We start from the raw sequence: 24,211 nt of genomic DNA, 5'->3' as shown, positions 1-24,211 counted from the left end.
CTTGCATTGCCCCTGAATGCAGTACCGTCTGCGGATAGTTACCGGGCTCTGCAGTGGCGGATTCATAGAGAAATTTGATAAATTTTGTTTTGTGCTCCTAAAATCGGATCGAGTTAGGTAGCCTCACTGTCTTGTTAATCGCAGTTCTATATAGTAAACAAACGGGAAAAAAATCTTGCTGCTACCTGTTTCGTACATATAGAAGTACACGTGATTCCGTTTGCAAGTATGTGTAGTTCTGAAATTCAAGTGAAGTGCCTCTACACGCTTTAATATTGTTAGCTGGTTATCAGAACCTTTGTGCTACGATACTGAGTATATGTACACTTTGTAACTTGCACACAATTGCTCACAGCAAGGTATCACATTTAACTATTAGGAGATTTTATGGTGGATGCTTTTTGCCTTGGCCTGGTACTAGGGTTTATCAGCAATACTCGATACGAAAAGAAGGAAATATGCAATTCGAAATCATCAATTATTCAGGCAGCATCTGCAATTTAATCTGTAATAAAACCATTTTCCAAAGAATTGAGCTGTCAATTTTCGTTTCATTCATTTAACAACTAATATCCGTATCAAAGAAGTGCCTTTCAGATTGCCTCCGAAAAATTGTCACCTTATGTTTCAGGCAAATTCATTGACATCCTGTCTGGTAATTTTCCAATTTTCGGGCGCAATTCCGTTAGCAGACAATTCTTCTGCTGCCTTCCTTGACCACTCAGCTATATAGTCCAAGTACGGTTGAACAGGTTTTGCTCCAACAACCGTGATCCGACTAATCATTGCTTCGTTGGCCGTTATTGCTGTTACCGTAAGTGCGTTGGGGTTCGCAGGATCAGCTTTTTCGTATTTGAAGCATGTGTCATCACTAAGATGATCTTCCCAGATGTCTAGTAGGTTGAAAAGCTTGCATCCCAAAATGTCTTTCAACAAATCAGCCATATTGATTACAAGGCAATTGTTGCAGTGTTTATGGAAGAGCGAAATGGGAATGAAACAAGTCATCCACAGTAACCGTTGTGACGTAAATGTAAGTAACATTTGCCTTTGCTTTCCTTTTTCTTAAGCTCATCCCTCACTTCCACCATTTCTAGTGATTGAGTTCAATTTCGTCAAATGACAGGAAAAATAGTTTATTTTGCTACAACACGTAATTTTAAATATTGCGCAGAGGTTTATTAACATTACTAAAATTAGAGATTTGATATAACGCTATGCAACAGAAACCCCAATAACTATCAGAATGATTAGCACGTACTTTATGTTATATTCTAAATATCACCATTGCTATCATTGTTTTAATGTAAAGCGAAACTTAGTTCCACAGTATTTACGCAAATGTTTCGCATTAGACAATAAGCTATCAAAGTAAGCGAGTACGACGACACATTGCCTCATGCCATACCTGGAAAGAAAAAGTCTAACCCTACCCTAGTATGCAGCAGTATCATAACCCTTACCCTGGAAGTTCTTAGTATAAAAGAAACGTCTTTTCTTCTCTACAAACCATCATCAGTAGTGGTTTTAACTTACTTTGTTATACAAGTAATTAAAATCTATCCCGGGGTCAAGTATGATGATTGGAGCCGAATGGCCTAGAAAATGCATCCGTTCCGTCCTCGGAGATGATTGAGTAGCTGTCCCGGTCGGTGTCTCAGGTGGGACATTGTTGGGTTGTTGTTCGCACATAATAGAGTAAATGAATTTCACTTTTTCACGATGTTATTTGGCAGTGAGTGGTCGAAGGGAACTTTATATTTTGCTTAAAGAGTTGGTTTACGGGATCTGGCTTTATTTGAGGTTAAGTTCGTCGGTTGGGACTCGGGGCTATAGTTGTTTGATGAAAAAGTATGCTGTTGGTTGGGTATACGGCAATCGAGGACGCTGCCATTGTACAGTGTGAGTTGTGGATAGCCATAACGTGAGGAAGATACAGTTGAACTTCCAGCATATATAAATATCTTCAATAGCCTGTGAATAAATTTAGCCCTCTATTCGAATTATCTGAACATGCTTTATAAAGTTTTAGAAATTTAAAGCATGCTCTTAAATGAATGAAGTGGACTTTCCAATTTGTGGACCGGTTATATGATAATCTATAAAAAAACAAAAAAACAAAATTTCGCCCTCATCGATGTTACTAAGAGCTTACGTGCGACTTGTCTAGCATTCGTTAATTTATGCGAGTCATTGGCTACCAACCTGCGACAATAAATAAGTTGATATGGTAATATAATAAGCTTCTTCTGCTCGTGAATTCCAAACTATATGGATTGTCCACGTTCAGAACATTGGTTCGCACTTCCCGGAGTTAATGAAAAGGGGAGCGCCACATATGAACAAACGTTGATACTGCTGTATACTTGCTTACCTCACAAATCAAACACCGATTTATTCATATAGAACAGAAGAATGTTATGTCTTTAAAAAACTATAAATAAACATTAAGGTGATACTGATTTGTAATTGATTTTAATCAGCGGCAACCACTGCTTCTGTTGCTAACACAGAAATTAAATTTTTGCAAAAAATAGCCGGTATCCTTCCATTCACAGCTTCCAGAAGGCGCGATGCAAAATGTGATACACGATTGGAGCTTATCACGTGCCCAAGCTGTAGTAAAGTAAGTATCTCTGCTCCACGAAATACAGCAAGCACCACTGCACCAACTTCTGATCCCAGGGAGGAACTCCGAACGACTCTTGAGACTCTCATTGAGATTCTTACAACTTTCTGTGTTAGTGGCATGATTAGCACTGCATTCCACATATTCACGCTTCGTCGTCTTGTGGTTAGCATTACAAACAGAAACCTCAAAATTCTTATAAAAGTCAACCAGAAATGAACTCGATGCCGTAGAAGCAAGAATTTCGGTATTGTTTAAACCGTATGAGGAAAGAAATTTACACGTTTCAGTAACAAACTCGGATGAGTCATTCAACGTGATGCTTTTTGAGTGGCCATTCCGATCCATAAAGTTGTAAAGATAAAGCGCATCACCCAACATCTCATTGGATTGCGCGTCTGCGAGCATATTTTTAATTTTTGTAAGTTTCTCGAAGTTGTCGAAAGAAAACATATCGAGCTCCTTGAAGTACGGTTCAACATCGCGCTTTGCCAGGTTCGACAAAGTAGACAAGCCTGACAGGCTAGACAGCGTTACCTGTCCTTCGCCGCCAGACGGTGAATCATAATCGCTCTTGACAATGTCATTTAGAAGAGAATCGTAATCGCTGGAGTATGCACTAACGGCTTTGCAAGTAAAAATGGAAGCTAACAACAAAGGAATACTTGATAACTTCATAATGCACTGAATTTCCTTTGGGTTCCTACCTTTCTATACTGTCATTTGAGAGCAATATTGCATTGAATGACATGATTATCTAAGCCATTTCAGGAGTCTTGTTGATGTGTCGTATTTGCACCGCTTCCCCTAATTTAAAGCATCATGCTTGGAAACGTAGTTGTAGACTTTGTAGTGTGGCATTGACATTAGCCTAATGATCGCTAACGTTTAAACGCCAGTGAAACAGTAAATGAAATGTAGCGAATGTTCAATTGGAGAAAGGCGTAATGAATATCCCAGGAGCAAGAACAATTGTACGTCATTTGCACACCAAACGGGGAGCCTATGCTTTGAAATAAATGAGTAAATATTGCATGTTAGCGTTAGGGTGCTTTTTTTTTCGCAATTGAATCACCTCTGTTAATCAGACAAGGTTGAGTCATGATAAATAATGACCTTATTGATTGCTTTAGTTATAAACAATAGTAATATGAATGTTTTCATTGGTGGGTAGTAACCACTTCTGTAAATGCGATTAAGATTATAAATATATGACAAGCGAGAAACTAACACACGATAAATACAATTAATTAAATAAAGTGATATTAGATGTGGAATAGGAAAAAGTGAAGGCTTTTGTAAATATATATAATACACATACTCTTTTTGGCAATACAGAAAAATAATGATTTAATTGCAGTGTGCACTTCTTATTGGTTTTCGACAAGTCCTACACAATAAAAATAAATAAAAAAGAATATGACATGTCCTTAAACAGCTTGAAGAAGTCAGAATCTAGTCTTTGGGTTTATAAATATTGATGAATGATTGTAATTTGTATCGATTTTATCACAATAACGATAAAATGATTTTTGGTTAGAGGTAATAATGCCATGACTAAACGTTATTGTTTTAAAAAGGTAAGTTGTTGGCGCAAAAATCGAGTTCAATGTTTGTTTAACGAGATTTTCCCAAGGCAATGAAAATACCTACTGGTAGTGTCAACAAAAAATATTATATCCGTTTGACTTGGAGCAATTGAGCTTAACACATAAAACTAAAACTAGACTCGTACAATTGAACTGAGGGTTATTCTGGGTATTAATAAATTCACCATATTAAATATGTACTTAATTTGCTCTCAAGACGTGATAGAGAAACTGCTACAACATCACAACTGTTTTTCCGCACATGCGATAAACTGTTACGTTTGCGATAAAGTGAGCAATATGCTTGGGAGCATGCTTGAAGACGGTGGTCACTCGAAAGTTTGTAAAAACGGTCAACGAGGTGTATACTTTTAAAATGCTTATATAAGAGTACAAATTTAAATGATTCTCGCATTAATGCTCAGCACATCAGTGAATGTCTTCCATGACATCTATCCCAATCAAGTTGAGATCATCATGCAGTTTAATGGGGATTAAATAACGGGAAAGTCCGATCGCAACATATGTTAAGTGATGAATAGCATTATTAATTAGATTATTATCAAAATATAACAAAAAATGCCGCATTGCATTAACCGGTGTACGACTGAGGCAAATCTGTTAATCTCAAAAGCAATGTTATGAATATATTAGAAATTTGTTCAGCAGAGCTTGGTTACTTATGGTGTCCCTTGGTTCTGATGTAGCACAAGGAGGTAGTCTTAAACAAATTTTTGGTGAATTCTCGTGCAAGGCTTCTACTACTCGTTTATTTACCTTTGTTCCGTCTATTTTTTCTTGTTTGTTAATTTACTATTCTTTCATCTTATCGCATTATTTGTTGACTATATCGTGGTCTTTAAGATATGTTGTGTACTCGTTGAGATGCTCATAAGCAAAGCTGTTTAACACGCTTTTTTGTTGCAAGCAATTTAAAGTACTGATGTAGATCTGCATTAATTTAACAAATTGATATAGTGCGGAACATTAAAGACATATTTCCGATACACTTACGAATTTTGAGCTACTGTTAAATATACTTTGCTCGGATATGCTGTCTTGAATTTATTGCCGATTTACTTTGATTGATTGAACCAAAACCGTATAAATCAGAGAACTCCTACTAGACTTAAATCCCCCTCAATGAGGTCCAAAGACTACAACTCGCTATAATACGGTAACCTGTTTTTTTTTTCTTAACATGCATCCCAAAGATGAAAAGGGGATCCCTCGGCTTGAAGGGTTTACTTTATTGCTGCAGGAATATAATTATCCGCAAGCAACATTTTGCCATTAGCCGATTAGTCACTGACATGAAATCTGACAGAGAAGCCGTTGCATGCTTTTTAGTGTTTGTGGGAAACAATTTCGGAAACATTTAATCGCGTTTACGATAAGTTTTTCGCATTTGCGATTAAGCGAACACGCTACATCGGAATGCTCATCTCTGGCGGTGACCAAGTGCTCTCATCCAAGGTCGAGGTGTCTACAAATTGATACACAAGGCAGCTTACATTTGATGCATTTGTTTAGATTAGATAATTGTTGAAATAGTATTACTTCTGCTATGTTTTGCCGGCCACACGCTCATTTTTTGTTTCAATTATTTGCTTCCTCCGTTGATGAGCCGTTTTTGCGTTTTATTAACCCGTGGGACAAAAACACGGGCCGAGAATAGCAGTAATTTTACGACTTTAACAAAGGTGATACTAAAGGTGATTGTGTTAAAATGAGAGAGCACCCTCCGCTCGGGATCCTGTCTTCAAAAAATGTCAACTTTTCTTATAAAACGCGATCAACCTAATGTTACCGCTGTCTGGTCTGGTGTCGCTTCTTGGCCTGTAGGCGGACGTTGTTTTGAATTTAAAGACTATGGATACAATCAACCATTAATAAAGTTGTATCCTAAGTGTGAAAATGATGCAGCTTTCGAATATTTGGTGTATGATGATAATAAGAATGTTAACTTCACGAGCAACGTAACAGATGAATATGGTTACTCAGCAGAATTCGGAGACATCGTCATTCTCAATGGTTCTGAATATGTTCATTCGAAGGGTGTATTTAGTCCCATGTTCAACGATTCATCGATTAAAGAGATTACGATTACATTACCCCAAGCTGGAAATTACTGTTTGTGGATCCAATCTCTGAAGAACACGACACACAAGTACAAGGACTATAAGGTGAAGTTTTCGATGTTTGGTGCATATGCCGACGTCGCAATGAAAATTTCTGCTGCTTTCCGCGTCACGCCGCTTCTGCTGCCTGTTCTTTTATCTGTTCTCTTAACGCTTTGGTTCATAAACTAAATTAATAATTCATCGTTGTGTAGGAGTACAAATTGGCAGTAGCATATTTGTGAGACATTGTTGATAGTAATGATCAGTGACTTGTCAAATGCCAAAAGCGCAGGTGTCTTAGAGTTATCATTGTCGGCGGCCAATATAAGAAGTCAAGATTTACCAGAGTTTTGAGTGTTACAAATAGTTGACGTGCTAACCTATATTCCGGAGTAAACTGCTCTGCGAAAACCACTTATTCATCCTATCATAGTTAGGTTTCTAAGTTCAATAAAAATAACAACTCAGAGCTCTCATAAACATAACGTTTATTAGTGCTGCACCGCAGGTTTTTATTTCTTTTCCTCGATAACTGCACCCTTCCTCTTAACCCACTTATACTAATGTTGAAGGTCACAAAATCTGCCTAATGATGAAATTATAAACCCTTGTTTTCAAATACTCCCTTCAAAATCTTTCACCAAAACCGTTAAAGTTTGGCAACATGTATTATATGCTCAGGCATTTCCAAAGTTGGACGGCTGTCGACTTAACTTCACACGGAGCCACCAAAGTCGGCTCTTTTGTCACCATTCTGCACAGTGAATACCACGGAACTATATCCCATATTTTATTATTCTAGTCTCGACTTACGTTACTACGAGCGGACCAAAAGATATTTGTCTGTCAGCTATCAGACCTTTACTCACTACCATAAGACACTAAAGTAATCTGAGTTAAGCTCAAATTAAGCGAAAATTCTAACTTGCATTATAGCAGCAAAAACAGAAACTCTCAGTTGGAAGTGCAACAAATTAACAGACATCATTATCCTATCAAAGAACCCAATAATTCCCGAAAATCCGGTGTTTTGCTTCCGATGTTCAATCCACTTTGTTCCAGTTGTTTTGCCATATTGTCTCCTTTAGTCTTTTCCCCGCACTTAAAGATCGCCTCACCTCCAGGTTTCGGTGAAATCTGTGCGCATTAAGGTCCACCACAACACGTCGTGCCGAACGGAATAACTGGTATAGTACTTTAGAGGGGTTTATGGAGTGGCGCTGCCATCAACAAAGAACGTGATTTGTGAGTTATAGCAATGAACACAATAACAAATAGCTTAACAAATAGCTGATATCGCGTCGCAAGTCGCTGCCGAAAGCACGAAAATTTGAATCTATGCTTATCATTGCTCAAGGCAAAAGCGCGCGGTATCACATGCGTATGGGAGAAGGTTGAGCGTGACATCATGACTCGCTCATTATACCAAGGTCACATCGCATGGATCTGCGTAATTCGTCCTTTTACACAGGCCATCCCTTAACAGTGCGAAAACGCGACGAAACGCCGATCTCGTTTAAGCAGTTCATAATTCATTGCATAGATTTTTTGTTTCTGTTTCAATTGTCATTCTATGAAGCCTTTTCATTTAAATTAATTCGTTTTCCTAACAAACAACATAATTTTCGATTGCCAGTGCATTAAGTACTTTCCCGCTCGCCTAGATACTGTTGTGCTAAAAAAGCCAATCAGAAACACCTCCAGACAACAAGCACCCGAGAATTCAATCTCTCAACCAATCATATGTGAATTTCTGTATGGGGACACGGCTGTCTTTGCTGCGCCTACCAATGAATAAAATGGCGATGTTCACTGCCGATCCGATAACATTCGAGAATACCATTTGGAAACTTTTCCGCGCGCCCCGGATAAATTAACGTCATTATGACGTATTTGTCATCGCGTCCAAAAGCTATAAAAGACGCGCTATTTTCCACACTCAAACATCAAGTACATTTCACAGTACAAGACAAACACATCAGATTAACAATGGCTGCTCCTAAGGTTGGTATTAACGGTTTCGGTCGTATTGGCCGTATCGTCCTCCGTAACGCCCTCGAGGCCAAGACCATCGAGATCGTTGCTGTCAACGACCCCTTCATCAGCTTGGAGTACATGGCCTACATGTTCAAGTACGACTCCACCCACGGTCGCTACAAGGGTGATGTTGAGATCAAGGACGGCAAGCTCGTCGTCGATGGCCATGCCATCACTGTCTTCAACGAGCGTGACCCCGCCAACATCAAGTGGTCCACTGCTGGTGCCGACTACGTTATTGAGTCCACTGGTGTCTTCACCACCAAGGAGACTGCCTCTGCTCACTTGAAGGGTGGTGCCAAGCGTGTCATCATCTCTGCTCCTTCCAAGGATGCTCCCATGTACGTTATGGGTGTCAACCACACCGAGTTCAACCCTGCTGAGACTGTTATCTCCAACGCCTCTTGCACCACCAACTGCTTGGCTCCCCTTGCCAAGGTCATCAACGACACCTTCGGTATCGAGGAGGGTCTTATGACTACTGTCCACGCTACCACTGCTACCCAAAAGACCGTCGATGGTCCCTCCAAGAAGGACTGGCGTGGTGGCCGTACTGCCGGCGACAACATCATTCCCTCTTCCACTGGTGCCGCCAAGGCCGTCGGTAAGGTTATCCCTGCCTTGAACGGCAAGCTCACTGGTATGGCTTTCCGTGTCCCTACCTCTGATGTCTCCGTCGTCGACTTGACCGTCAAGCTCGAGAAGGCCACCACCTACGAGGAGATCAAGGCTGCCGTCAAGGCCGCTTCTGAGGGCCCCATGAAGGGTGTGTTGGGTTACACCGAGGACGCTGTTGTCTCCACTGACTTCACTGGTGACCACCATTCTTCCATCTTCGATGCCTCTGCCGGTATCCAACTCTCCCCCAAGTTCGTCAAGCTTGTCTCCTGGTACGACAACGAGTACGGTTACTCCCGCCGTGTTGTTGACCTTGTTGCCTACTCTGCTGCTAAGGACAACTAAATTTCTTGAAGTCTTTTAGATAGATCATGATGCCAATGGATGTACTGTCCAATGATGAATTGTTGAGAGGTGTAGGTTGATTGGAAGTAGTTGCGCGTGCTGGTTCTGGGTTGATTGTATCTTGTTTGGTGTATGCCTTCTGTTTGTTGGTATTGTCTTAGGGTTCAGGTATTGGATTTTTCTTGTGGGTAAATTTTCTGTTGTTCGCGTTGATTTCATCTGTCTGACCACGTTGTGCCCGTGGTGTTCCCGTGATACCTTTCTCAACCACGTTTATCTCCTCGTGATTTTTGCTCTCCTTAAGGGTCCCGACCTCATGCCACTACACCGACTCCTGTTGTAAGCACCCCCACAGTATCCCACATCCACCACCCTGTCCGCATCCTGGATCCGAGCTGGCTTCCGTGTGAGCCCTTGGAGTCATCTCCACCTGGACAAACTTGCCCTTCGCACATCACCTGTCAGCACACACGGTTCTTCATTCTTATCTTTGCTGGTCCCGCACGCTGAAATTGCTCTGTGCATGAATTGTCGGTGCGACGAGACGTCAATCGACCGCGAAAACGTGACAAAAAACGCGACGTTTCGCCCTCCGTGCCCGGACAAACTGCTGCAATTTCGACGGACCGATTATAGTCTCCAACCTCGTTTTTAGCGGCGATTGTGGACTTTGCTTTTATACAACACTGGAATTATTCTGGAGAAGGAAGCAAATCACAGCAATACAGCGACGAGTGATATTTGTTGGCCAGTGGAGTTTGTTAGAGTTGGCATTAAAACGAACGAAAATTCATTAAGTTGAATAAATTTTTCGGGTCGTTCTGGTTCTTCTTCTGTCTTCTTAAACCAAATCAGTGCTCTGTTCATTGTCTGCCCCTAACGGACGGCTATTATACCGGTACAGGTTGTGACGTCTTCCAGCACTCACAGGTTTACTTATTTTTTCCATCTTTATCCTGTCATTTTTTGTTCTTCTTGATGTCTGTTAACACTTCAACACCAGCATTCAATGCTGGAACCCAGTTCTACCTGGCTCATACATCATCGTTGTCAAGTTTGCAGGTATCGGAAAAATGGCAACAATCACCAAATACCAATAACTGCATCAGCCATGCCAACACCAGTGTGATGGCCCATTCTTTTTTGGAAACCTTTCATACCCTTGCAGAAGCTCACCGCATTCCTACTGTTACCATTAACGATATGGTCCCTCACTGTCCTGCTACACCTACGCCTGACGGTAGGCCTTATACTTCCGGTGGGCTCATTCCGTTTGTTTCGTCCTCAGGTAACGACGAAATTGACGGTTCCCCCAATGTTCGACGTACGAAACGTTACTCCATACGTTCATCTCCAAAACGATCCCGCTCGCAACTTCTCCACCGGCACTCAGTTTTCGTGCCCTCGTCCCCATCGTCCTTTCAACCCATGCATTCCGCAACTCTCAGTTCTGACCGTATTTCTAGTCTGAATGAATCTGCTGATAGTGCAAATGGAAACAATTTACTCGGCTTTGCGAGTAGCGAGTCTAGTCTCGCTTTACGACCGAAGACTTCAGCGTACGGTTCAAGTGTTCACACATCCCAAGACTCTCCGGATACAGCTGATTTAAAGCGTGCTCATCGTAACAGCTGGACTTTTTTCTTGCGACACCCAAGCACTTCTCATCTGCAACGCAAGTTTTCTATATCGGGTAACTCCCCTTCCTCTACCCATCATTCTCGCAATTTATCAAGTCGAACAAATTTGCTCGCAAGTTCAAGAAGCGTTTTTGGTAAGGATATTCTAGCGCTACCTGATAACGAGTCTACCTTTTGTGAACCGGATGCCCTCCCTTCTCACGCACTCCCTGCATCTCTTCGTGTTCCTCATGTTTTCTCTCAGTGCATTACTGCCCTTATAAGTCATGGGCTTGCTGTTCCTGGCATTTTTCGAATAAGCGGTTCTGGTCCCGTAATTCGAGCCATCATGGACTATTACTTTGAGCCGCCAAGCTTTTGGTATGAGGATCCGGAGGATCTCTTTCAGAAAATTGGTGAACCAACTGCCATAGACATAGCCGGTGTGCTGAAACGTTACATTCTTATGTTACCCGGTGGGTTACTGGGACGGCAAGAGGTGCTTGATTTGTTGGTGTCCCTACATCATGCACCAAATCAACAAGAGCTGCCAAAGAATGTTTGGTTGGAAATGACTGTACTGGCACTAGCACAGATTGATTCGTACCGTCGGTTTTCTGTGTTTGCCTCACTGTTCGCACTTTTACATTTGATTGTACTTAAAACACAACAGGTAGAACAAAGCCTGGCTGATATTGGCGAATCAACTTATATGCGAGCAGAAGCCCTCGGCATCGTATTTGGGCCTCTTTTGCTTGGCATGTCGGATGAGCCATATTCAACAAAAATTGATGGTGCACAACTTAATGATGTGATGCGTTTTGAAACCGAGAAAGTTCGGCTTGAGGCAAAGATCGTTGAAAACATTATAAATAACTGGCCTGGTCTTGTTGCTGAAATGCGTCGCTTGGAGGTTGCTGCCGCTTTTCCAGACTCTCCCGAAAACGTTACTAAAGAAGAGAATGTTACGGTGACAAGGAATCCTTCAACGATCGTCGAAGTACCGTCGTCTAGGGCTTTGGTTTCACAACGGAACAGTGCATTATTCAATAGCAATGTACCGGCGGACTTGTTTTTTACACCAATGTCCACTGCTTTCTCTTTTTATCCTGAAAATGATACACGCAATCAAGTGTCGTTTTCATTTGCGGATGATTCTTCTCTCACAAATATGCAACCAGAGGATCCTTCTGTTCGACAAACGTCGCCCTTATCGCCTTCTTTATTAGAAGAAACCACGCGAGCGGTACTAGAATCAAATAACGATGCCGGCGTAACTGTTTCTTCAAGTTCAAATGAGAAAGATCTTGAAAACCAACTTACTCCGGCCCATGTCTCAGAAGCAGAAGCAATCCAGTCTTTCATTAAAAGCACATCTACTTTGCCGCTACCGACAAAGAACATTCGGAGAGCGGAGACGGTTATATTGTCTGCACCAACTTCTAAGGCTACGGAGGATAATGTTTTATCTGACCGCAAGTTAAAGGCTAGAACAGTTACCGCTATTCCTTCCGATGGGACCACAAGCTCCAAGTCAGATAAAAAGGAGTCTAAACACGGATTTTCTCGATTTTACAAGCGAATCAATATTTTCCGACGACTTTTTAAGAAGAAAAAAACTTAGAATGATGTGGTAAATTACCTCCCTACCGACTTTTTGACAATCCTTTTTCTGTATATTGTGTTGCAAAGGAAAGTGTATAATTGACCTATTCCCTTAACGCTCCGTTGAGTATAAATCGTCGAACCAGCATAAAGTCCCTGGTCGAAAAAGGAGCAATTCTTCATTCCCCCTCAACTCACTTTTGTCTCATATACATGCGATATCCAAATCCGTTTGACACTTTCATTCCACCTGCGCTTTCCGAATTCTTTTTCCAGTTCAACTTTGACTTTTGCTACTTTTGATTACAAGCATCCGTCTATCTATTGTCCCGCTTTTGCTCGCAGGCTCATGAGCTCGCGCTCCTCCATCTACATCCCGTTCCGTTCCCTTCCTTTTTCTATATTTGCAGCTCATGTCATTACGTCCCTAGATAATTAAAAGCATCCACTAATAAAAATATACGGGGTTTTTGTCCACTGTTTTTAGGACTCAGTGCTCTGGTCGATAAGGTGAAGCGCGCGACCAGCAAGAAGGATTACATCGCCTTCGCCGTCCTCGTACTCAATTGTGCTCACGTCCCGAGACACAATTTCGTTTAACAGTTGGATGATGTCTTCGCTGGAACGTAGCAAGTTTTTCAGTCGCAGGACTTTGGAGTCCAGAAGTTGTACGATTGTCCAGGCAGCAATGTGAGCAAACGTAGTGTCTTCACTTGCAAGAAACCGAGCAAGGTAGTTGTGAATGCCACCAGCAGGTGATTCCCAGCATTCGATGAACTGACTGTAATCAGCTACGTTTGAAGAAAGGTTACCTAAAGCAGCGGCGGAATTACCTTGAACCTCAATAGAAGGCGAATTGGTAAGGGGAATCAAGACATTGCATATGCCAGAATTAAGAAGATAAGGTTTAAACTCATCACTCAGAGCTAGCACCGCCAAGCAGGCGGTCATCTCACTCTGCACATTTACCGGTGCATCAAGCACCAAGTCCTTTAGTTTCTGAACTGCATTTGCCTCGATGATGGCTCGTTTATTTCGTTCTGAACTGGCAGCAAGATTTCGTAGTGTAGAGATTGTATGACACTGAATTTCTTCGTTTTCCGTACACGATAAAAGATCAACAAGAGGTCGAAGGAAACCAGCGTCAATAATAGGAGATTCATTAAGCGGGTGAATGGATATGTTTCGAATGCAGGCGACTGAGGCAAGGATTAGTGGAAGGTAGGAGGACTTGAGCAAGCGTAAAAGAGAAGGAAGTCCATTGCTTTGTACAATCTCAATTTGGTAGCGCTCATCCGATGCAAGATTTCGAAGAGCTAGCGCCGCTTGACATTGAACTTTGGGCGTAGCGGACTCCATCAACTGAATAAGCAGTTGTACCAATTTTGGTTCACTTTGAGCAAGTCTTTTGCGATGTTCTGCGTCAACTGCAATATTACTGATGGCAGTTGTGCAATAATACTGAACATCCGTGTCTGTACTCGGTAGGAGAGAGACAAGCACAGGGATTGTGCCCGCGTTGACAAGCTGCTGTCTGTTTTCCTTTGAATGAGTCATGTTTAGTAATGCTCCGGTTGCATTACGCTGAACGCGGATATCCTTGCTTTTCGCCAAACGCGTTAGTGGTCCCAGAGCACCCGAGTGTGCAATTTTTGATTTGTTTTCATCCAGAGTAGCCAGATTTGTGATGCATCCAACAGCATTACACTGTACTTCAACATGAGGCGACATCATTTGGCGAATTAACAATTCCAATCCGTTCAACCTAACTACCAATGCTTTGTTTTCCGGGTTTACAGCTAAATTTCCAAGAGCAACGCTAGCAGCTCTTTGAATCTCTGCATCTGGACTTTGCAGAAGAAATAGAACAGGCTCAATTGTATCACGATCGATCTCTCGAACATCTAAAACTCCATTAGTCTCTAACCCAAAACAAATTCAGCATTAAATTTTTTCATAGCCAGCTGCAAGCCATATTCGGCCATTCCTGGCATAAACGAACCTTTCTCGGTTATTTCAGCAAACGCTAGAGCAGCTGAACGCTGGAGATCAATGTTGTCTGAATAAGCCAAAATTGTAAGCGCTCTAAGCGGTTCTGCACTATAAAAATCTACTTCATTTCTCTGCAACAGGTTAGTAGCCACATGAATAATCCGTTTATCACGTACGTTTTCGAGAAAGCTCAAAAGGTCGGCCACAGCTTCCCGTTCTCGATCCGCAAGCAACGGTTCGTATGGTTCGTCTGTGCCCTTTCCTGCGCAATTCAAGTTAAAATGAATTCTTCACACGCACTTACTGCTGCAACAAGATAAGCAATTGCCCATAAATTAGTTTCTTGCGCCAATGATGTGTTGGCAGAGGGTAGGTTCACCGAGCCTTGAAGTAACCTACTAAGCTTCAGACTTGGGAAGTAACATCCGGGTAACAATGCATGAATCACACTGAGTTAATGCAGGTGCGGGAAGGCACTTCTCCTTCGCCTATACCGGATTAAGTGGATTAAGGAGCATTGAATTGACTGCTTGAATTAGTGGAATTGACACTTAACGGTGCAGCCAATGCGTTTGAACAAGTAAACCTTAAGACTAAGTGGATTTCGGTTATCGCACTAGTAGTGGCTTACGCCTTTTCTAAAATTTCGGCATTATTTCATTCTAGGTTTTATGTGTCCTACTGCGGAAATCCAGCTTTTGTATCTCTTTTGACTATATAGGTACTGAGCTATTTTGGACTTAATTTGGGTACTCTTAACACAAATAAGCTTTTTCCTGTGTGATTCGCGTTTACGGCTAACTTGCCATTGCATAAAAAATGACCGATAACATTGCCAATGAAGACCGGCGTTCTTCTGAAGATGGTGATGACAGGTTTTCGGACGCTTCGTATTCTGACGACGATGATGATAGCTACGTTGATGAGGACGACGCCATCGCTATGTTTGAAGCAGAGCTGAGTTCTTCTCCATCAATTCATGAAGATGTTCGTTACACAAACATAAGATGAGCGTGTACAGCATACTAACATGTTTGCAGGTGATTGACTTTAACTATGTTTACGCTATACGAAGTTTTGAAGCTACTGTCGAAGGTCAAGTGAATGCGATCAAGGGCGATGTAATGGTTCTTCTTGATGATTCTAATAGCTACTGGTGGCTTGTCAAGCTTATTAAAGATGAATCCATTGGTTACCTTCCCGCAGAGTATGTTGAAACTCCTACGGAAAGACTTGCTCGGTTGAATAAGTACAAAAATACAGAACTGTTAGGGCCCGCGAATAACGAGTTCGACACAGTGGTAGACATACGAAAACGAGAACCACGCAGCAGCAATCGTCACGTTGCATTCTCGTGCCCTAGTATTAATAGCCGCGACAGTAGTCCCAGCTGGAATGGTGACGACGAAAGTACTTCTAAACTTTCAGATGGCGAAGATGCTTACGAGCAATTGGTGAATCGTACGGTTGCTGAAAACGGAATTTTGATTGAGTTCTCATATAAGCATTCTTCAGATTCAGACGTGGAACGCGTGGCAGAAGAGGAGAATACTATTGAGGTGGAAGAAGCCCTTGCTGAACCTACTTCAGTCGTGATTGAAGAAGGGAGCACCAACGAAACTGCTTCATTTACCAAGTCTCTTGAAAACAGCAAAGATGAAACTGACGATGGTAAAGTACTCGAAAAAGACACAAACATATCTGACTCGCCGGACACTGTCTCTTCACGGGCAGATGAATTGCTTATAGATGAACGGCTATCCTCCACGTCTTCCTCGACTCGTTCGGACGCTAGTGATAGTAGTGAGGAGGTAGCAGATAATGTCGACGGTGACGCCGAATGCAATGCTACTCGTCCGCTCTATGAGTCCTTTGAAGAAACTGACGATAGCCTGCTCACGGCCAAAGAAGATTCTCAACTTGAAGTTGAGAATGATACAAAAGGTGATGCGGACTTTGCAGATGCGAAATCGGAAGATGAGGCAACTACAAACGAATATTATTCTGTACTTGATACGGCTTCTGAAGACGAATCATCCACTAACGGACCGACTATGCATGAATTACACGTTATGCGTAATCGATTGGAACCTATGCCTAGTGTTTCGTTGAAAACAATGCAAAACGCATCGTTTTCTTCGCTTCCTCTTGAAGGTCAAATTCATCAAGGAATATCGCTTGGTCATTCAGCCGATGATGTTACGGTCATGGAAACGGTTCGACCAAAAGCACCATCTCCCTCTCCATCCTCGCGACTATCTCTTCGGACTCCGAGCCCTCAAATCTTATCCCGTCAACGTTCTCATTCCCTTACCCGACAATCGCTCAATGGTAGTAGGTTATCTCAGATCACAGATGACACCTTAGAAGCAACTGTTCCTCAGCAAGAGGAAGTTGTTTCATCACCTGTACTCGCTGAGCATGATATACCAAATGAGCATGACTATCGTTTCTCTAAAGACGAATCGACAATTGATAATTACTTATCCAGTCGCGAGTCTTTAGTTTCTTCCCCGTTGAGTCCTGATGAACTGGAGCGGTACAAAACCCCTTTAGATACTGAACCTGGCAAACGTAATGTCAGTGATCGTTTTGAGTTTGATAATATAGCTGGCTCGACTCTAAGTAGGAGATCCCAGATTACCTCCGAAGTTATTTCTGAAAAAGCATTTATTGCTGCTATTCGACCGAGTTACAATGTGAATCCTTGGCCCGAGTTGGCATCAACGCCTTCTGAAAGCACTAAACCCGTTCAAATGAATCATACTTCATCTGAGCCGTTTGATGATTCGTTATCGACTTGTGCTAGTGATCGGAACGCTAGTAAGGATTCACTAACCTTAATGGCTTCTGTTGCCGATCTTGCAAAAGAAAAATCCGCTTTCAGCAACCTGAGGAATTTTATTGCTGATCCAACTTCTTTAGGTGAATTGTACTGGACTGTGAAATACGCAGGGATCCGTGCTGTCCCACAGTCCGTTCAACCTGTTGAGCCTAAGCGCCTCATGACTGATCTAGAAAACATGTACTCGGAGATTCTTCAGAATCTCTCGGCCGAACTTGGAACTGCTGTGAAATCTTTATGACTAAAAACAATCGGTTCTGAAACTCAACATATTTTTGCCCCTATTTATGTTTCCACATAAAGAAACTATTTTGACTATACATACTTGGAGAGAAAAGGTCTTGTCTGTAATAATACATCTCTTCCATATTTTTAGCTACTACATAGTTTCAATACACACTCATTTTCGCTCTTTTTCTCTACCAATTGGTTGCAATATTTCTGTTTGGAATACCCATATGTTTCTGCAGACCGTAACTGTTCTCCTCGGCAGATCCAAACTCTAGGCTGGGTTACTTACGTTTATGGAAGAACAGCTGGAAAAAGCAGTCAGACTCAATGAATCCAGACCCCAATCCAGTAGTAAAAAGTGTTTCTTCACCAAAACTTACTCATAAGCCTATTCAGCCTTTCAGTGAGGATGTTTCAACGGAGTTTACCAAACAACAAGAATTCGAATACAATAATAACAAAAAATATCTTGTTCAATGTATCTTCTCTTCAACTGAACTACTGTCAAAGCTTTTTGACTATTTAAACGATTATTCTGACGCTGCTCCGTACCTTTGGACAAATGCACATTTCACAAAAAACGATGAGGACAAGAATGTAATAAAAGAACCAAGGCTCTTCGTTCTTGACACCGAGCTTGATATTGATGTAGAGCGGGACCATATGGACGATGTTTCCTCTAAAATTGGAGAGATTTCCAGTCGAATTCTTCGTTCAAAATTAAGCAAGGTTATCCGTCATCTCCAAGCACTACTGAACCGTGTAGAAGACACGTCTTCTAAAGTCCTCATTACTGGTGACCTGAATGCTGGAAAGTCAACGCTCTGTAATTCTCTTGTACGACGAAAGATTTTACCTGAAGATCAACAACCGTGTACGGAGGTATTCTGTGAAGTACTTGACTCCAGCGTGAATGGAAATCAGGAAGCAGTGCATGCAATCGCCCATAATTGTACATACTCAGTAAGCGATCCCAAAACGTATACTGTGTTTCCCATATCAGCATTGCAAACCCTGGTTTATGAAACGGACAATTGGGGTATGCTAAAGGTGTATATTGACGACGGAAGACCGGCTTGTGAGAGTCTGCTTCACAATGGAATTATGGATGTCGCACTCATTGATGCCCCTGGTCTGAATACTGATTCAATGAAGACAACATCTGTCTTCGCTTGTCAGGAAGAGATTGATGTGATAGTGTTTGTTGTGAATGCTGAAAATCACTTTACGCTTTCCGCAACTGAATTTCTGAGGAATGCTTCGGTAGAAAAGTCTCACATATTTATTGTGGTTAATAAGTTTGACAATATTCGTGACAAACAGCGTTGCAAACGCATCATTCTGTCTCAAATAGAAGGTCTTTCTCGCGAAACCTACAACGAAGCTGATGATTTAATTCATTTCATCAGTTGTAAATCTTTGCAACAAGATGCTGATAGTGACTTTGGGAAAGAGCAAAAACAGGCATTTTCAACAATGGAATCTGCGCTACGATCATTCATACTCGAAAACCGCTCCAAGAGCAAGTTAGCGCCTGTACGCAAGTATCTCATGAATCTTACTGCCGATTGCTTGTTAATCTCAGAAAAAAACTTGGAACGTTTGGAGCTCTTCGCTGAAAAGCTTTCCGAAACTATTGATAAAGCAAAACCACAACTTGAAGAGACCGAAAGTAATCGATCGCAAGTTCTTAGTGAGACAGAGGAGCTGGTTGAGAGTACGGTGAATGATGTCTCGAAACACACTCGGGTTGTGTTGCAGGATGCATTGGACAGCTTAGATACGTGCGCGCATATAAAATATCCTGGTTTTCTGTTCGCTTATCAATATGCATTGCAGGTGCGGGATAACATGCGTAGTTACCTTCAAGAAAAACTCATTTTATGTGAAGATTTTTCTCGCGAACAAACGACGGCAACTGTCCAACGGATTCACTCTACGACTTTAAAGTATTTCCCTAATTTTTTGGCGCCTAGATTTAAGGCAAAGAATATGTTTGCTAAAACACATAAGCTGCAGCTACAGAAACATTTTGTCTTTGACATCGACATTCTTGACTTTATTGACTTGGACGTAACCGAACGCATTGGCACATGGGGTGCTTCATTGAGCACGTTGGGTTTACTTTTGGGAAGATATCTCCTCAGCTATGCCAGTGTAACTGGAGTTGCTCTCCCTGTCATTTCTTCATTACAAAACATCAATCCAGCGCGTTTGTTTATCCCAGTTGCTGGACTGTCTATTGCGGCATTTCTTGCCTATATCATTCATGACATACCCCGGGCACTGCCTATGAAGCTTTCTCGAAAAATACATCGCTCTCTGCGCCGTTCCGATTTTACTCACAATACCAGCGTTTGGTTGAGTTTAGAAACAAGAAAGGTTTTAGGCTTTCCCCTCGAAGAGCTCCGTCGGTTGTTTCAGCAACAGCACAAGCAGCAAACCCAACGTCTTGAGGAAGCGACTAGGGACACGAGAATGTGTAAATACGCCCGCGACTTTTTCACAGACATGAAGAATCGGGCTACGAATATGGAACGTCGACTCTCCAATATACAGCTTGAGGGCTGCATCATAAAATATTAAGGAGACGTTCCTAATGAAACTACGATGTCTACCACTAGTTGAGAGGGGATGATTTGTTATTAAGAAGACTAGCTAGTTCAACGAAGTAAGCGAGTAAAAAATAAATGCGAAGGATGCATTTTTTGGTTCCTTTTTACGCAGATGCGTTTCGAGTTCGTTTTGATTAAACAGATAACTTAATTCAAACGTCGTCCCGTACACCCTGGTTAACACCTGACACATTTTTTCGCAATTACGCTTTTTTCAAACAACGATCGCAAGGTAAAAATTGGTTCCATATAAATTGTATGTAACATATCAATACGAATAGAAATATTATTCAGCATAGCAATAATTTTACAAAAACCAAGGAAAATACCCAATAAAGCAGAATAACGACACTATTACGAAGAACAGAAGGGGATTGTTTCTAAACGATAGGGTCCTGCACTTCTGTCTCCCATTTGTTCTCATGATATTCAGTCATATGTAGCACCACCACCTTAAAGAAAGCATTCCGACAACGCCTTTCTTAAGCTCAAAACCGTGTATATACAGTTCTCTATATTCATTTACTGATCATTGTTTTTCATTTTATTTGCTGCATTTGATTGATCTTGATCGTTTTTGGCGATTTAGATTCTTGACAATAGTTGTTGTAATTTAGACGAAGAAGCACGTCTTAGCTCCCCTTGTGAGGCGGCCTACGTGATATCGGGATTCAGGAGAAGTTTGTTTGACTGGCATATTGATGCTGGAGAGAAACTCGGCTAAGAATCCGTCTTCAGCTTTTTATTTATTGTTTTAATTATTCTCATATTTTCGTTAAATCGTGTTCTGTTTAAAAGTTTATCGGCAACTAGGATCAAACCACTGGTTCTTACTCATTTGTATACTCAGTTTCAATGTCAATGTTTGGATTGAGTCGTAACAAGTCTTTTGGTTCGATGAACGTCACGCAAAAGCGAGACACAGTGATTCGTTTGACGGACAGACTTTCTCAACCAGATCCCACAAAACATCTTTACCAAGAGGCTAAGCTGCGAAAATGTGAAGGGATAAAGTACAAGGCTCGCGAATGGCTTTTGGTATCTGAGACCGGCAGCATGCGAGTAGCGATTTCACTTGCCGAACCTGTACTGTATCTGCAGGGAGCAAGTGCATCGGAAAGTCGCGACGAGAAGTCTACAGTGCTTCGAGGCGCTATGTGTATTCACGTCCTGAAAACATCTCGACTGAAAAAGATTCAACTTGGTTTTTATGGAAAAGCACGGACGGAGTGGCCGGACGGAATTCCTCCAAAACGCACGGACATGTATGAAGAAAGCAACATCATGTACCATTCTTGGCTGTTTTATCATTACGACCAAAAACTCGATCCTGAGAGCCATGGCGCTATTTGGCATAGCATTGATTCAACCTATACCGATACGTCGAAGTACACGATGACACATGATCACTTTTATCCTGGTCAGTATGTGTATGCATTTGAACTTCCTATATCATGTACGTTTCCGGAATCTATACAGACTGACATGGGCATGGTCTACTATTACCTGGAGCCGTTTGTGGAGAAGTATGGGACATTTGCTTCAAATGCTTCTGGACGTCTGAAAGTTGAACTAATCCGCTCGCTCTCAACAGCAAGCATTGCTTCCTCAGAACCCATTATTGTGTCTCGGAATTGGGACAATGCCCTGCATTATGAAATATCCATCACCGGAAAATGTCAAGTTATGGGGCAACGGGTACCCATTCTTTTTAAATTTACACCCCTTGCGCAAATTAAGCTACAGAAGCTTTATGTAATTCTGATCGAGCGCAGGAATTACTATTGTCGACAGCGTACAGTACATCGGAAAGAGAAAACACGGCAATTGCTGGTGTACGAAAAGGTTGCCACGAATGAAGATGGAAACATGCTGCACATTTTCAGAAAGACAGGAAACACCCTAGAGTTTGAAGATTATGTGCGGATACCTGGTTGCCATGATATGGCCTCAAACATTGTAAACTTTGACACAACATATCCAAACATTAAGGTAAGTCAAGCTCCAAGTACACGGATCAGATGGATTACTAACCCCTTACTAAAATCAGATTACGCATACCTTGCGGACAGTTTTGTTGTTATCGAGAATGGAAGATGCACGGCCCGCGGAGAAACCCAAGAGCTACAAAATCTTTATTGATTCACCTATAATAATCATGTCCTGTCGTTGTTGTCAGAGTTCTACAGTTCTGCCAGCGTACGAACCCCATTTTCATAATTCCGCAGCTTGTCGTTGCGTTGATCCAATTACGGCTACATTAATCGACACACCCAGTCCTGCATTGTCACCGGCAGCATCCATTGAAAACTTTAACGACATAATTGGTACTCCACCCCCCGACTACGACGAAATATTCAAACAATAATATCGCGTGGCGGCTAAAGTTGTTCCGGATCTTTTCCCCCCTTGCTGTATGTTCCGAATTCGCGACATACGGTTCCTATCTCTTTTATTATTTCCTTCTGTCAACATTTCCTTTTGTACTCTGTGGCTTGTCTTATTCTCGTATAAACCTCGCTACCATTGGAATAGGCCTAGGCGCAGAGAGTATTGTAATTTTCTTTTATAAGCCGTTGGTAGCCTCTCCACGCAACGATGAGTGCGTTTCATATTAATTAAGGAGATTTAGCAGTTCGTAGTCACCATTAGACTCTGTTGGTAGATAACTTATTGTTTCACGATTTGTTTTTGAAATAGGTAACAAATTCATCAATGAGTACCGGCCAGGCACCTTCAAAGTCGTACTGAGAGCAGTCCGGGCATGATCTAACAAACGCGGCAAACTCCCAGAGTTGGTTCCATGTGTCCTTGGGAAGCGTCTTGTTAGCAACTGGTGACTGTTCAAGAAAAGCGACGAATTCAGAGAGTAGTGGAAAAGAGTCCTTCAATAGAAGCTGAAGAAATTCGATGGCAATGCTTGTTGGGAGTGTTCTTTGTCCCCTCTCACAAGCGAGAGGATAAGTGTAACGATACACGGCCTTAGCAAGTTCAGCATTTGAGCTCCACTCTTCCTTCTTCTCGCTTACTCTGCTTTTCAGTTGTTCCATGTTGCATACATGCAGCGAAAGACAGCTTTTTACGAAAGCGTCTCGATGAAACTCGCCCATGTTTTCGGACTGGAAGAGGTATGATACAAGCAGAGTCGCCGGATCCTCCAAGGACAGACCAAGATCTTCAAATAATTGTAGTGAGTTGTCCAAGTCAATGGTAGATTTGTCCTCGGCTGAGGCATACTGATCGAATAATTTGTCGCATTTTTTCTCCCGAACTTCTTGCTCCTTCACTTCCTGCCAGCAAGCCAATGCCAGTGGATAGTCATAGTCGTAACTCTTCAGCCAAGCTAAGGCAGCTTTTTGTGTACAATTAGCGGCTTTGCTGAATTCTCTTGCTAAATTACGACTGTCAATACGACTCATAAATGGAAAATGAAAAAAGAAAATAAGAAATAAAATCCAGAGAAGATTAGCAAACGCTGGAAGCACTGGGTTGACGAGAAATGTTGTTAAAAAATGTAAAAAAATGCAAATCCCTAATGAAAACCGTAAAAAAATAAGAATTTACACTTCTATACGCAAAATTTGTTCCAATGAAGACGTTTACTTTGGTGATAAAAACGATGGCTTAGAAGAAACTCTACTGTGCTGCAAAAGGTGAGAAATGTAGAGGAGGACTGCCAGGATGGCAATCCAGACGACGCAGACAGTAATGGAAGGAGAGCGACATTGTCAAACAGAACCGGAGAAACGGTGAATTGGACAGTGGGAATCGAAATGTCCTTTTATGAGTTAATTATAAAGTTACATCATCTTCTTCCTTATAGTTAAGTTTCATTTTATGAATATTGTTTCGCGAGAAATTGATTAAGATGCGAACCGTAGTCCTAGGGTTTACGTATATTGCACCTATGTGAAGAACACAACGTTACTGAAAGGAAAGTTAAACACTAGAAGGGATACGCGA

General features: G+C 41.7%; 10 protein-coding genes across 10 annotated transcripts; 6 read left to right on the top strand and 4 right to left on the bottom strand.

Moving 5' to 3' along the window:
• Window positions 1–547: 547 nt before the first annotated feature.
• Window positions 548–1,088, bottom strand: SJAG_00023 (hypothetical protein). The gene has a single exon (XM_002171289.2). The coding sequence runs from the start codon at window positions 1,042–1,044 to the stop codon at window positions 628–630; it is 417 nt and encodes a 138-aa protein (XP_002171325.2). The 5' UTR covers window positions 1,045–1,088; the 3' UTR covers window positions 548–627.
• Window positions 1,089–2,417: 1,329 nt separating this feature from the next.
• Window positions 2,418–3,577, bottom strand: SJAG_00025 (hypothetical protein). The gene has a single exon (XM_002171290.2). The coding sequence runs from the start codon at window positions 3,305–3,307 to the stop codon at window positions 2,480–2,482; it is 828 nt and encodes a 275-aa protein (XP_002171326.1). The 5' UTR covers window positions 3,308–3,577; the 3' UTR covers window positions 2,418–2,479.
• Window positions 3,578–5,038: 1,461 nt separating this feature from the next.
• Window positions 5,039–6,732, top strand: SJAG_00026 (hypothetical protein). Its single transcript, XM_002171291.2, has one exon. It carries the CDS (start codon window positions 5,988–5,990, stop codon window positions 6,528–6,530), a length of 543 nt encoding a protein of 180 aa, XP_002171327.1. The 5' UTR covers window positions 5,039–5,987; the 3' UTR covers window positions 6,531–6,732.
• Window positions 6,733–8,241: 1,509 nt separating this feature from the next.
• SJAG_00027 (glyceraldehyde-3-phosphate dehydrogenase Tdh1) lies at window positions 8,242–9,426 on the top strand. Its single transcript, XM_002171292.2, has one exon. The coding sequence runs from the start codon at window positions 8,331–8,333 to the stop codon at window positions 9,339–9,341; it is 1,011 nt and encodes a 336-aa protein (XP_002171328.1). The 5' UTR covers window positions 8,242–8,330; the 3' UTR covers window positions 9,342–9,426.
• Window positions 9,427–9,798: 372 nt separating this feature from the next.
• SJAG_00028 (rho-type GTPase activating protein Rga6) lies at window positions 9,799–13,099 on the top strand. Its single transcript, XM_002171293.2, has one exon. It carries the CDS (start codon window positions 10,320–10,322, stop codon window positions 12,582–12,584), a length of 2,265 nt encoding a protein of 754 aa, XP_002171329.1. The 5' UTR covers window positions 9,799–10,319; the 3' UTR covers window positions 12,585–13,099.
• SJAG_00029 (vacuolar protein Vac8) lies at window positions 12,928–14,927 on the bottom strand. The gene is made up of 4 exons (XM_002171294.2): window positions 14,862–14,927; window positions 14,734–14,819; window positions 14,568–14,688; window positions 12,928–14,469 (listed from the first exon to the last, which is right to left on the bottom strand). Exons 1-4 carry the CDS (start codon window positions 14,887–14,889, stop codon window positions 13,049–13,051), a joined length of 1,656 nt encoding a protein of 551 aa, XP_002171330.1. The 5' UTR covers window positions 14,890–14,927; the 3' UTR covers window positions 12,928–13,048.
• A 96-nt stretch (window positions 14,928–15,023) lies between these two features.
• On the top strand, window positions 15,024–17,879 carry SJAG_00030 (tip elongation aberrant protein Tea4). The gene is made up of 2 exons (XM_002171295.2): window positions 15,024–15,544; window positions 15,598–17,879. Exons 1-2 carry the CDS (start codon window positions 15,377–15,379, stop codon window positions 17,641–17,643), a joined length of 2,214 nt encoding a protein of 737 aa, XP_002171331.2. The 5' UTR covers window positions 15,024–15,376; the 3' UTR covers window positions 17,644–17,879.
• SJAG_00031 (fusion GTPase) lies at window positions 17,825–20,787 on the top strand. The gene has a single exon (XM_002171296.2). It carries the CDS (start codon window positions 17,961–17,963, stop codon window positions 20,217–20,219), a length of 2,259 nt encoding a protein of 752 aa, XP_002171332.1. The 5' UTR covers window positions 17,825–17,960; the 3' UTR covers window positions 20,220–20,787.
• SJAG_00032 (arrestin Aly1) lies at window positions 20,721–22,991 on the top strand. The gene is made up of 2 exons (XM_002171297.2): window positions 20,721–22,240; window positions 22,299–22,991. The coding sequence occupies exons 1-2, from the start codon at window positions 21,104–21,106 to the stop codon at window positions 22,614–22,616; spliced, it is 1,455 nt and encodes a 484-aa protein (XP_002171333.1). The 5' UTR covers window positions 20,721–21,103; the 3' UTR covers window positions 22,617–22,991.
• On the bottom strand, window positions 22,376–23,992 carry SJAG_00033 (neddylation protein Dcn1). Its single transcript, XM_002171298.2, has one exon. It carries the CDS (start codon window positions 23,665–23,667, stop codon window positions 22,927–22,929), a length of 741 nt encoding a protein of 246 aa, XP_002171334.1. The 5' UTR covers window positions 23,668–23,992; the 3' UTR covers window positions 22,376–22,926.
• Window positions 23,993–24,211: the final 219 nt, after the last annotated feature.

The sequence above is a fragment of the Schizosaccharomyces japonicus genome (genome assembly GCF_000149845.2).
Source record: "Schizosaccharomyces japonicus yFS275 unplaced genomic scaffold supercont5.1, whole genome shotgun sequence".
NCBI classification, from domain to species: domain Eukaryota; kingdom Fungi; phylum Ascomycota; class Schizosaccharomycetes; order Schizosaccharomycetales; family Schizosaccharomycetaceae; genus Schizosaccharomyces; species Schizosaccharomyces japonicus.
Note: the sequence above shows the minus strand (reverse complement) of the source record. Positions and strands in the feature narration are given on the sequence as shown.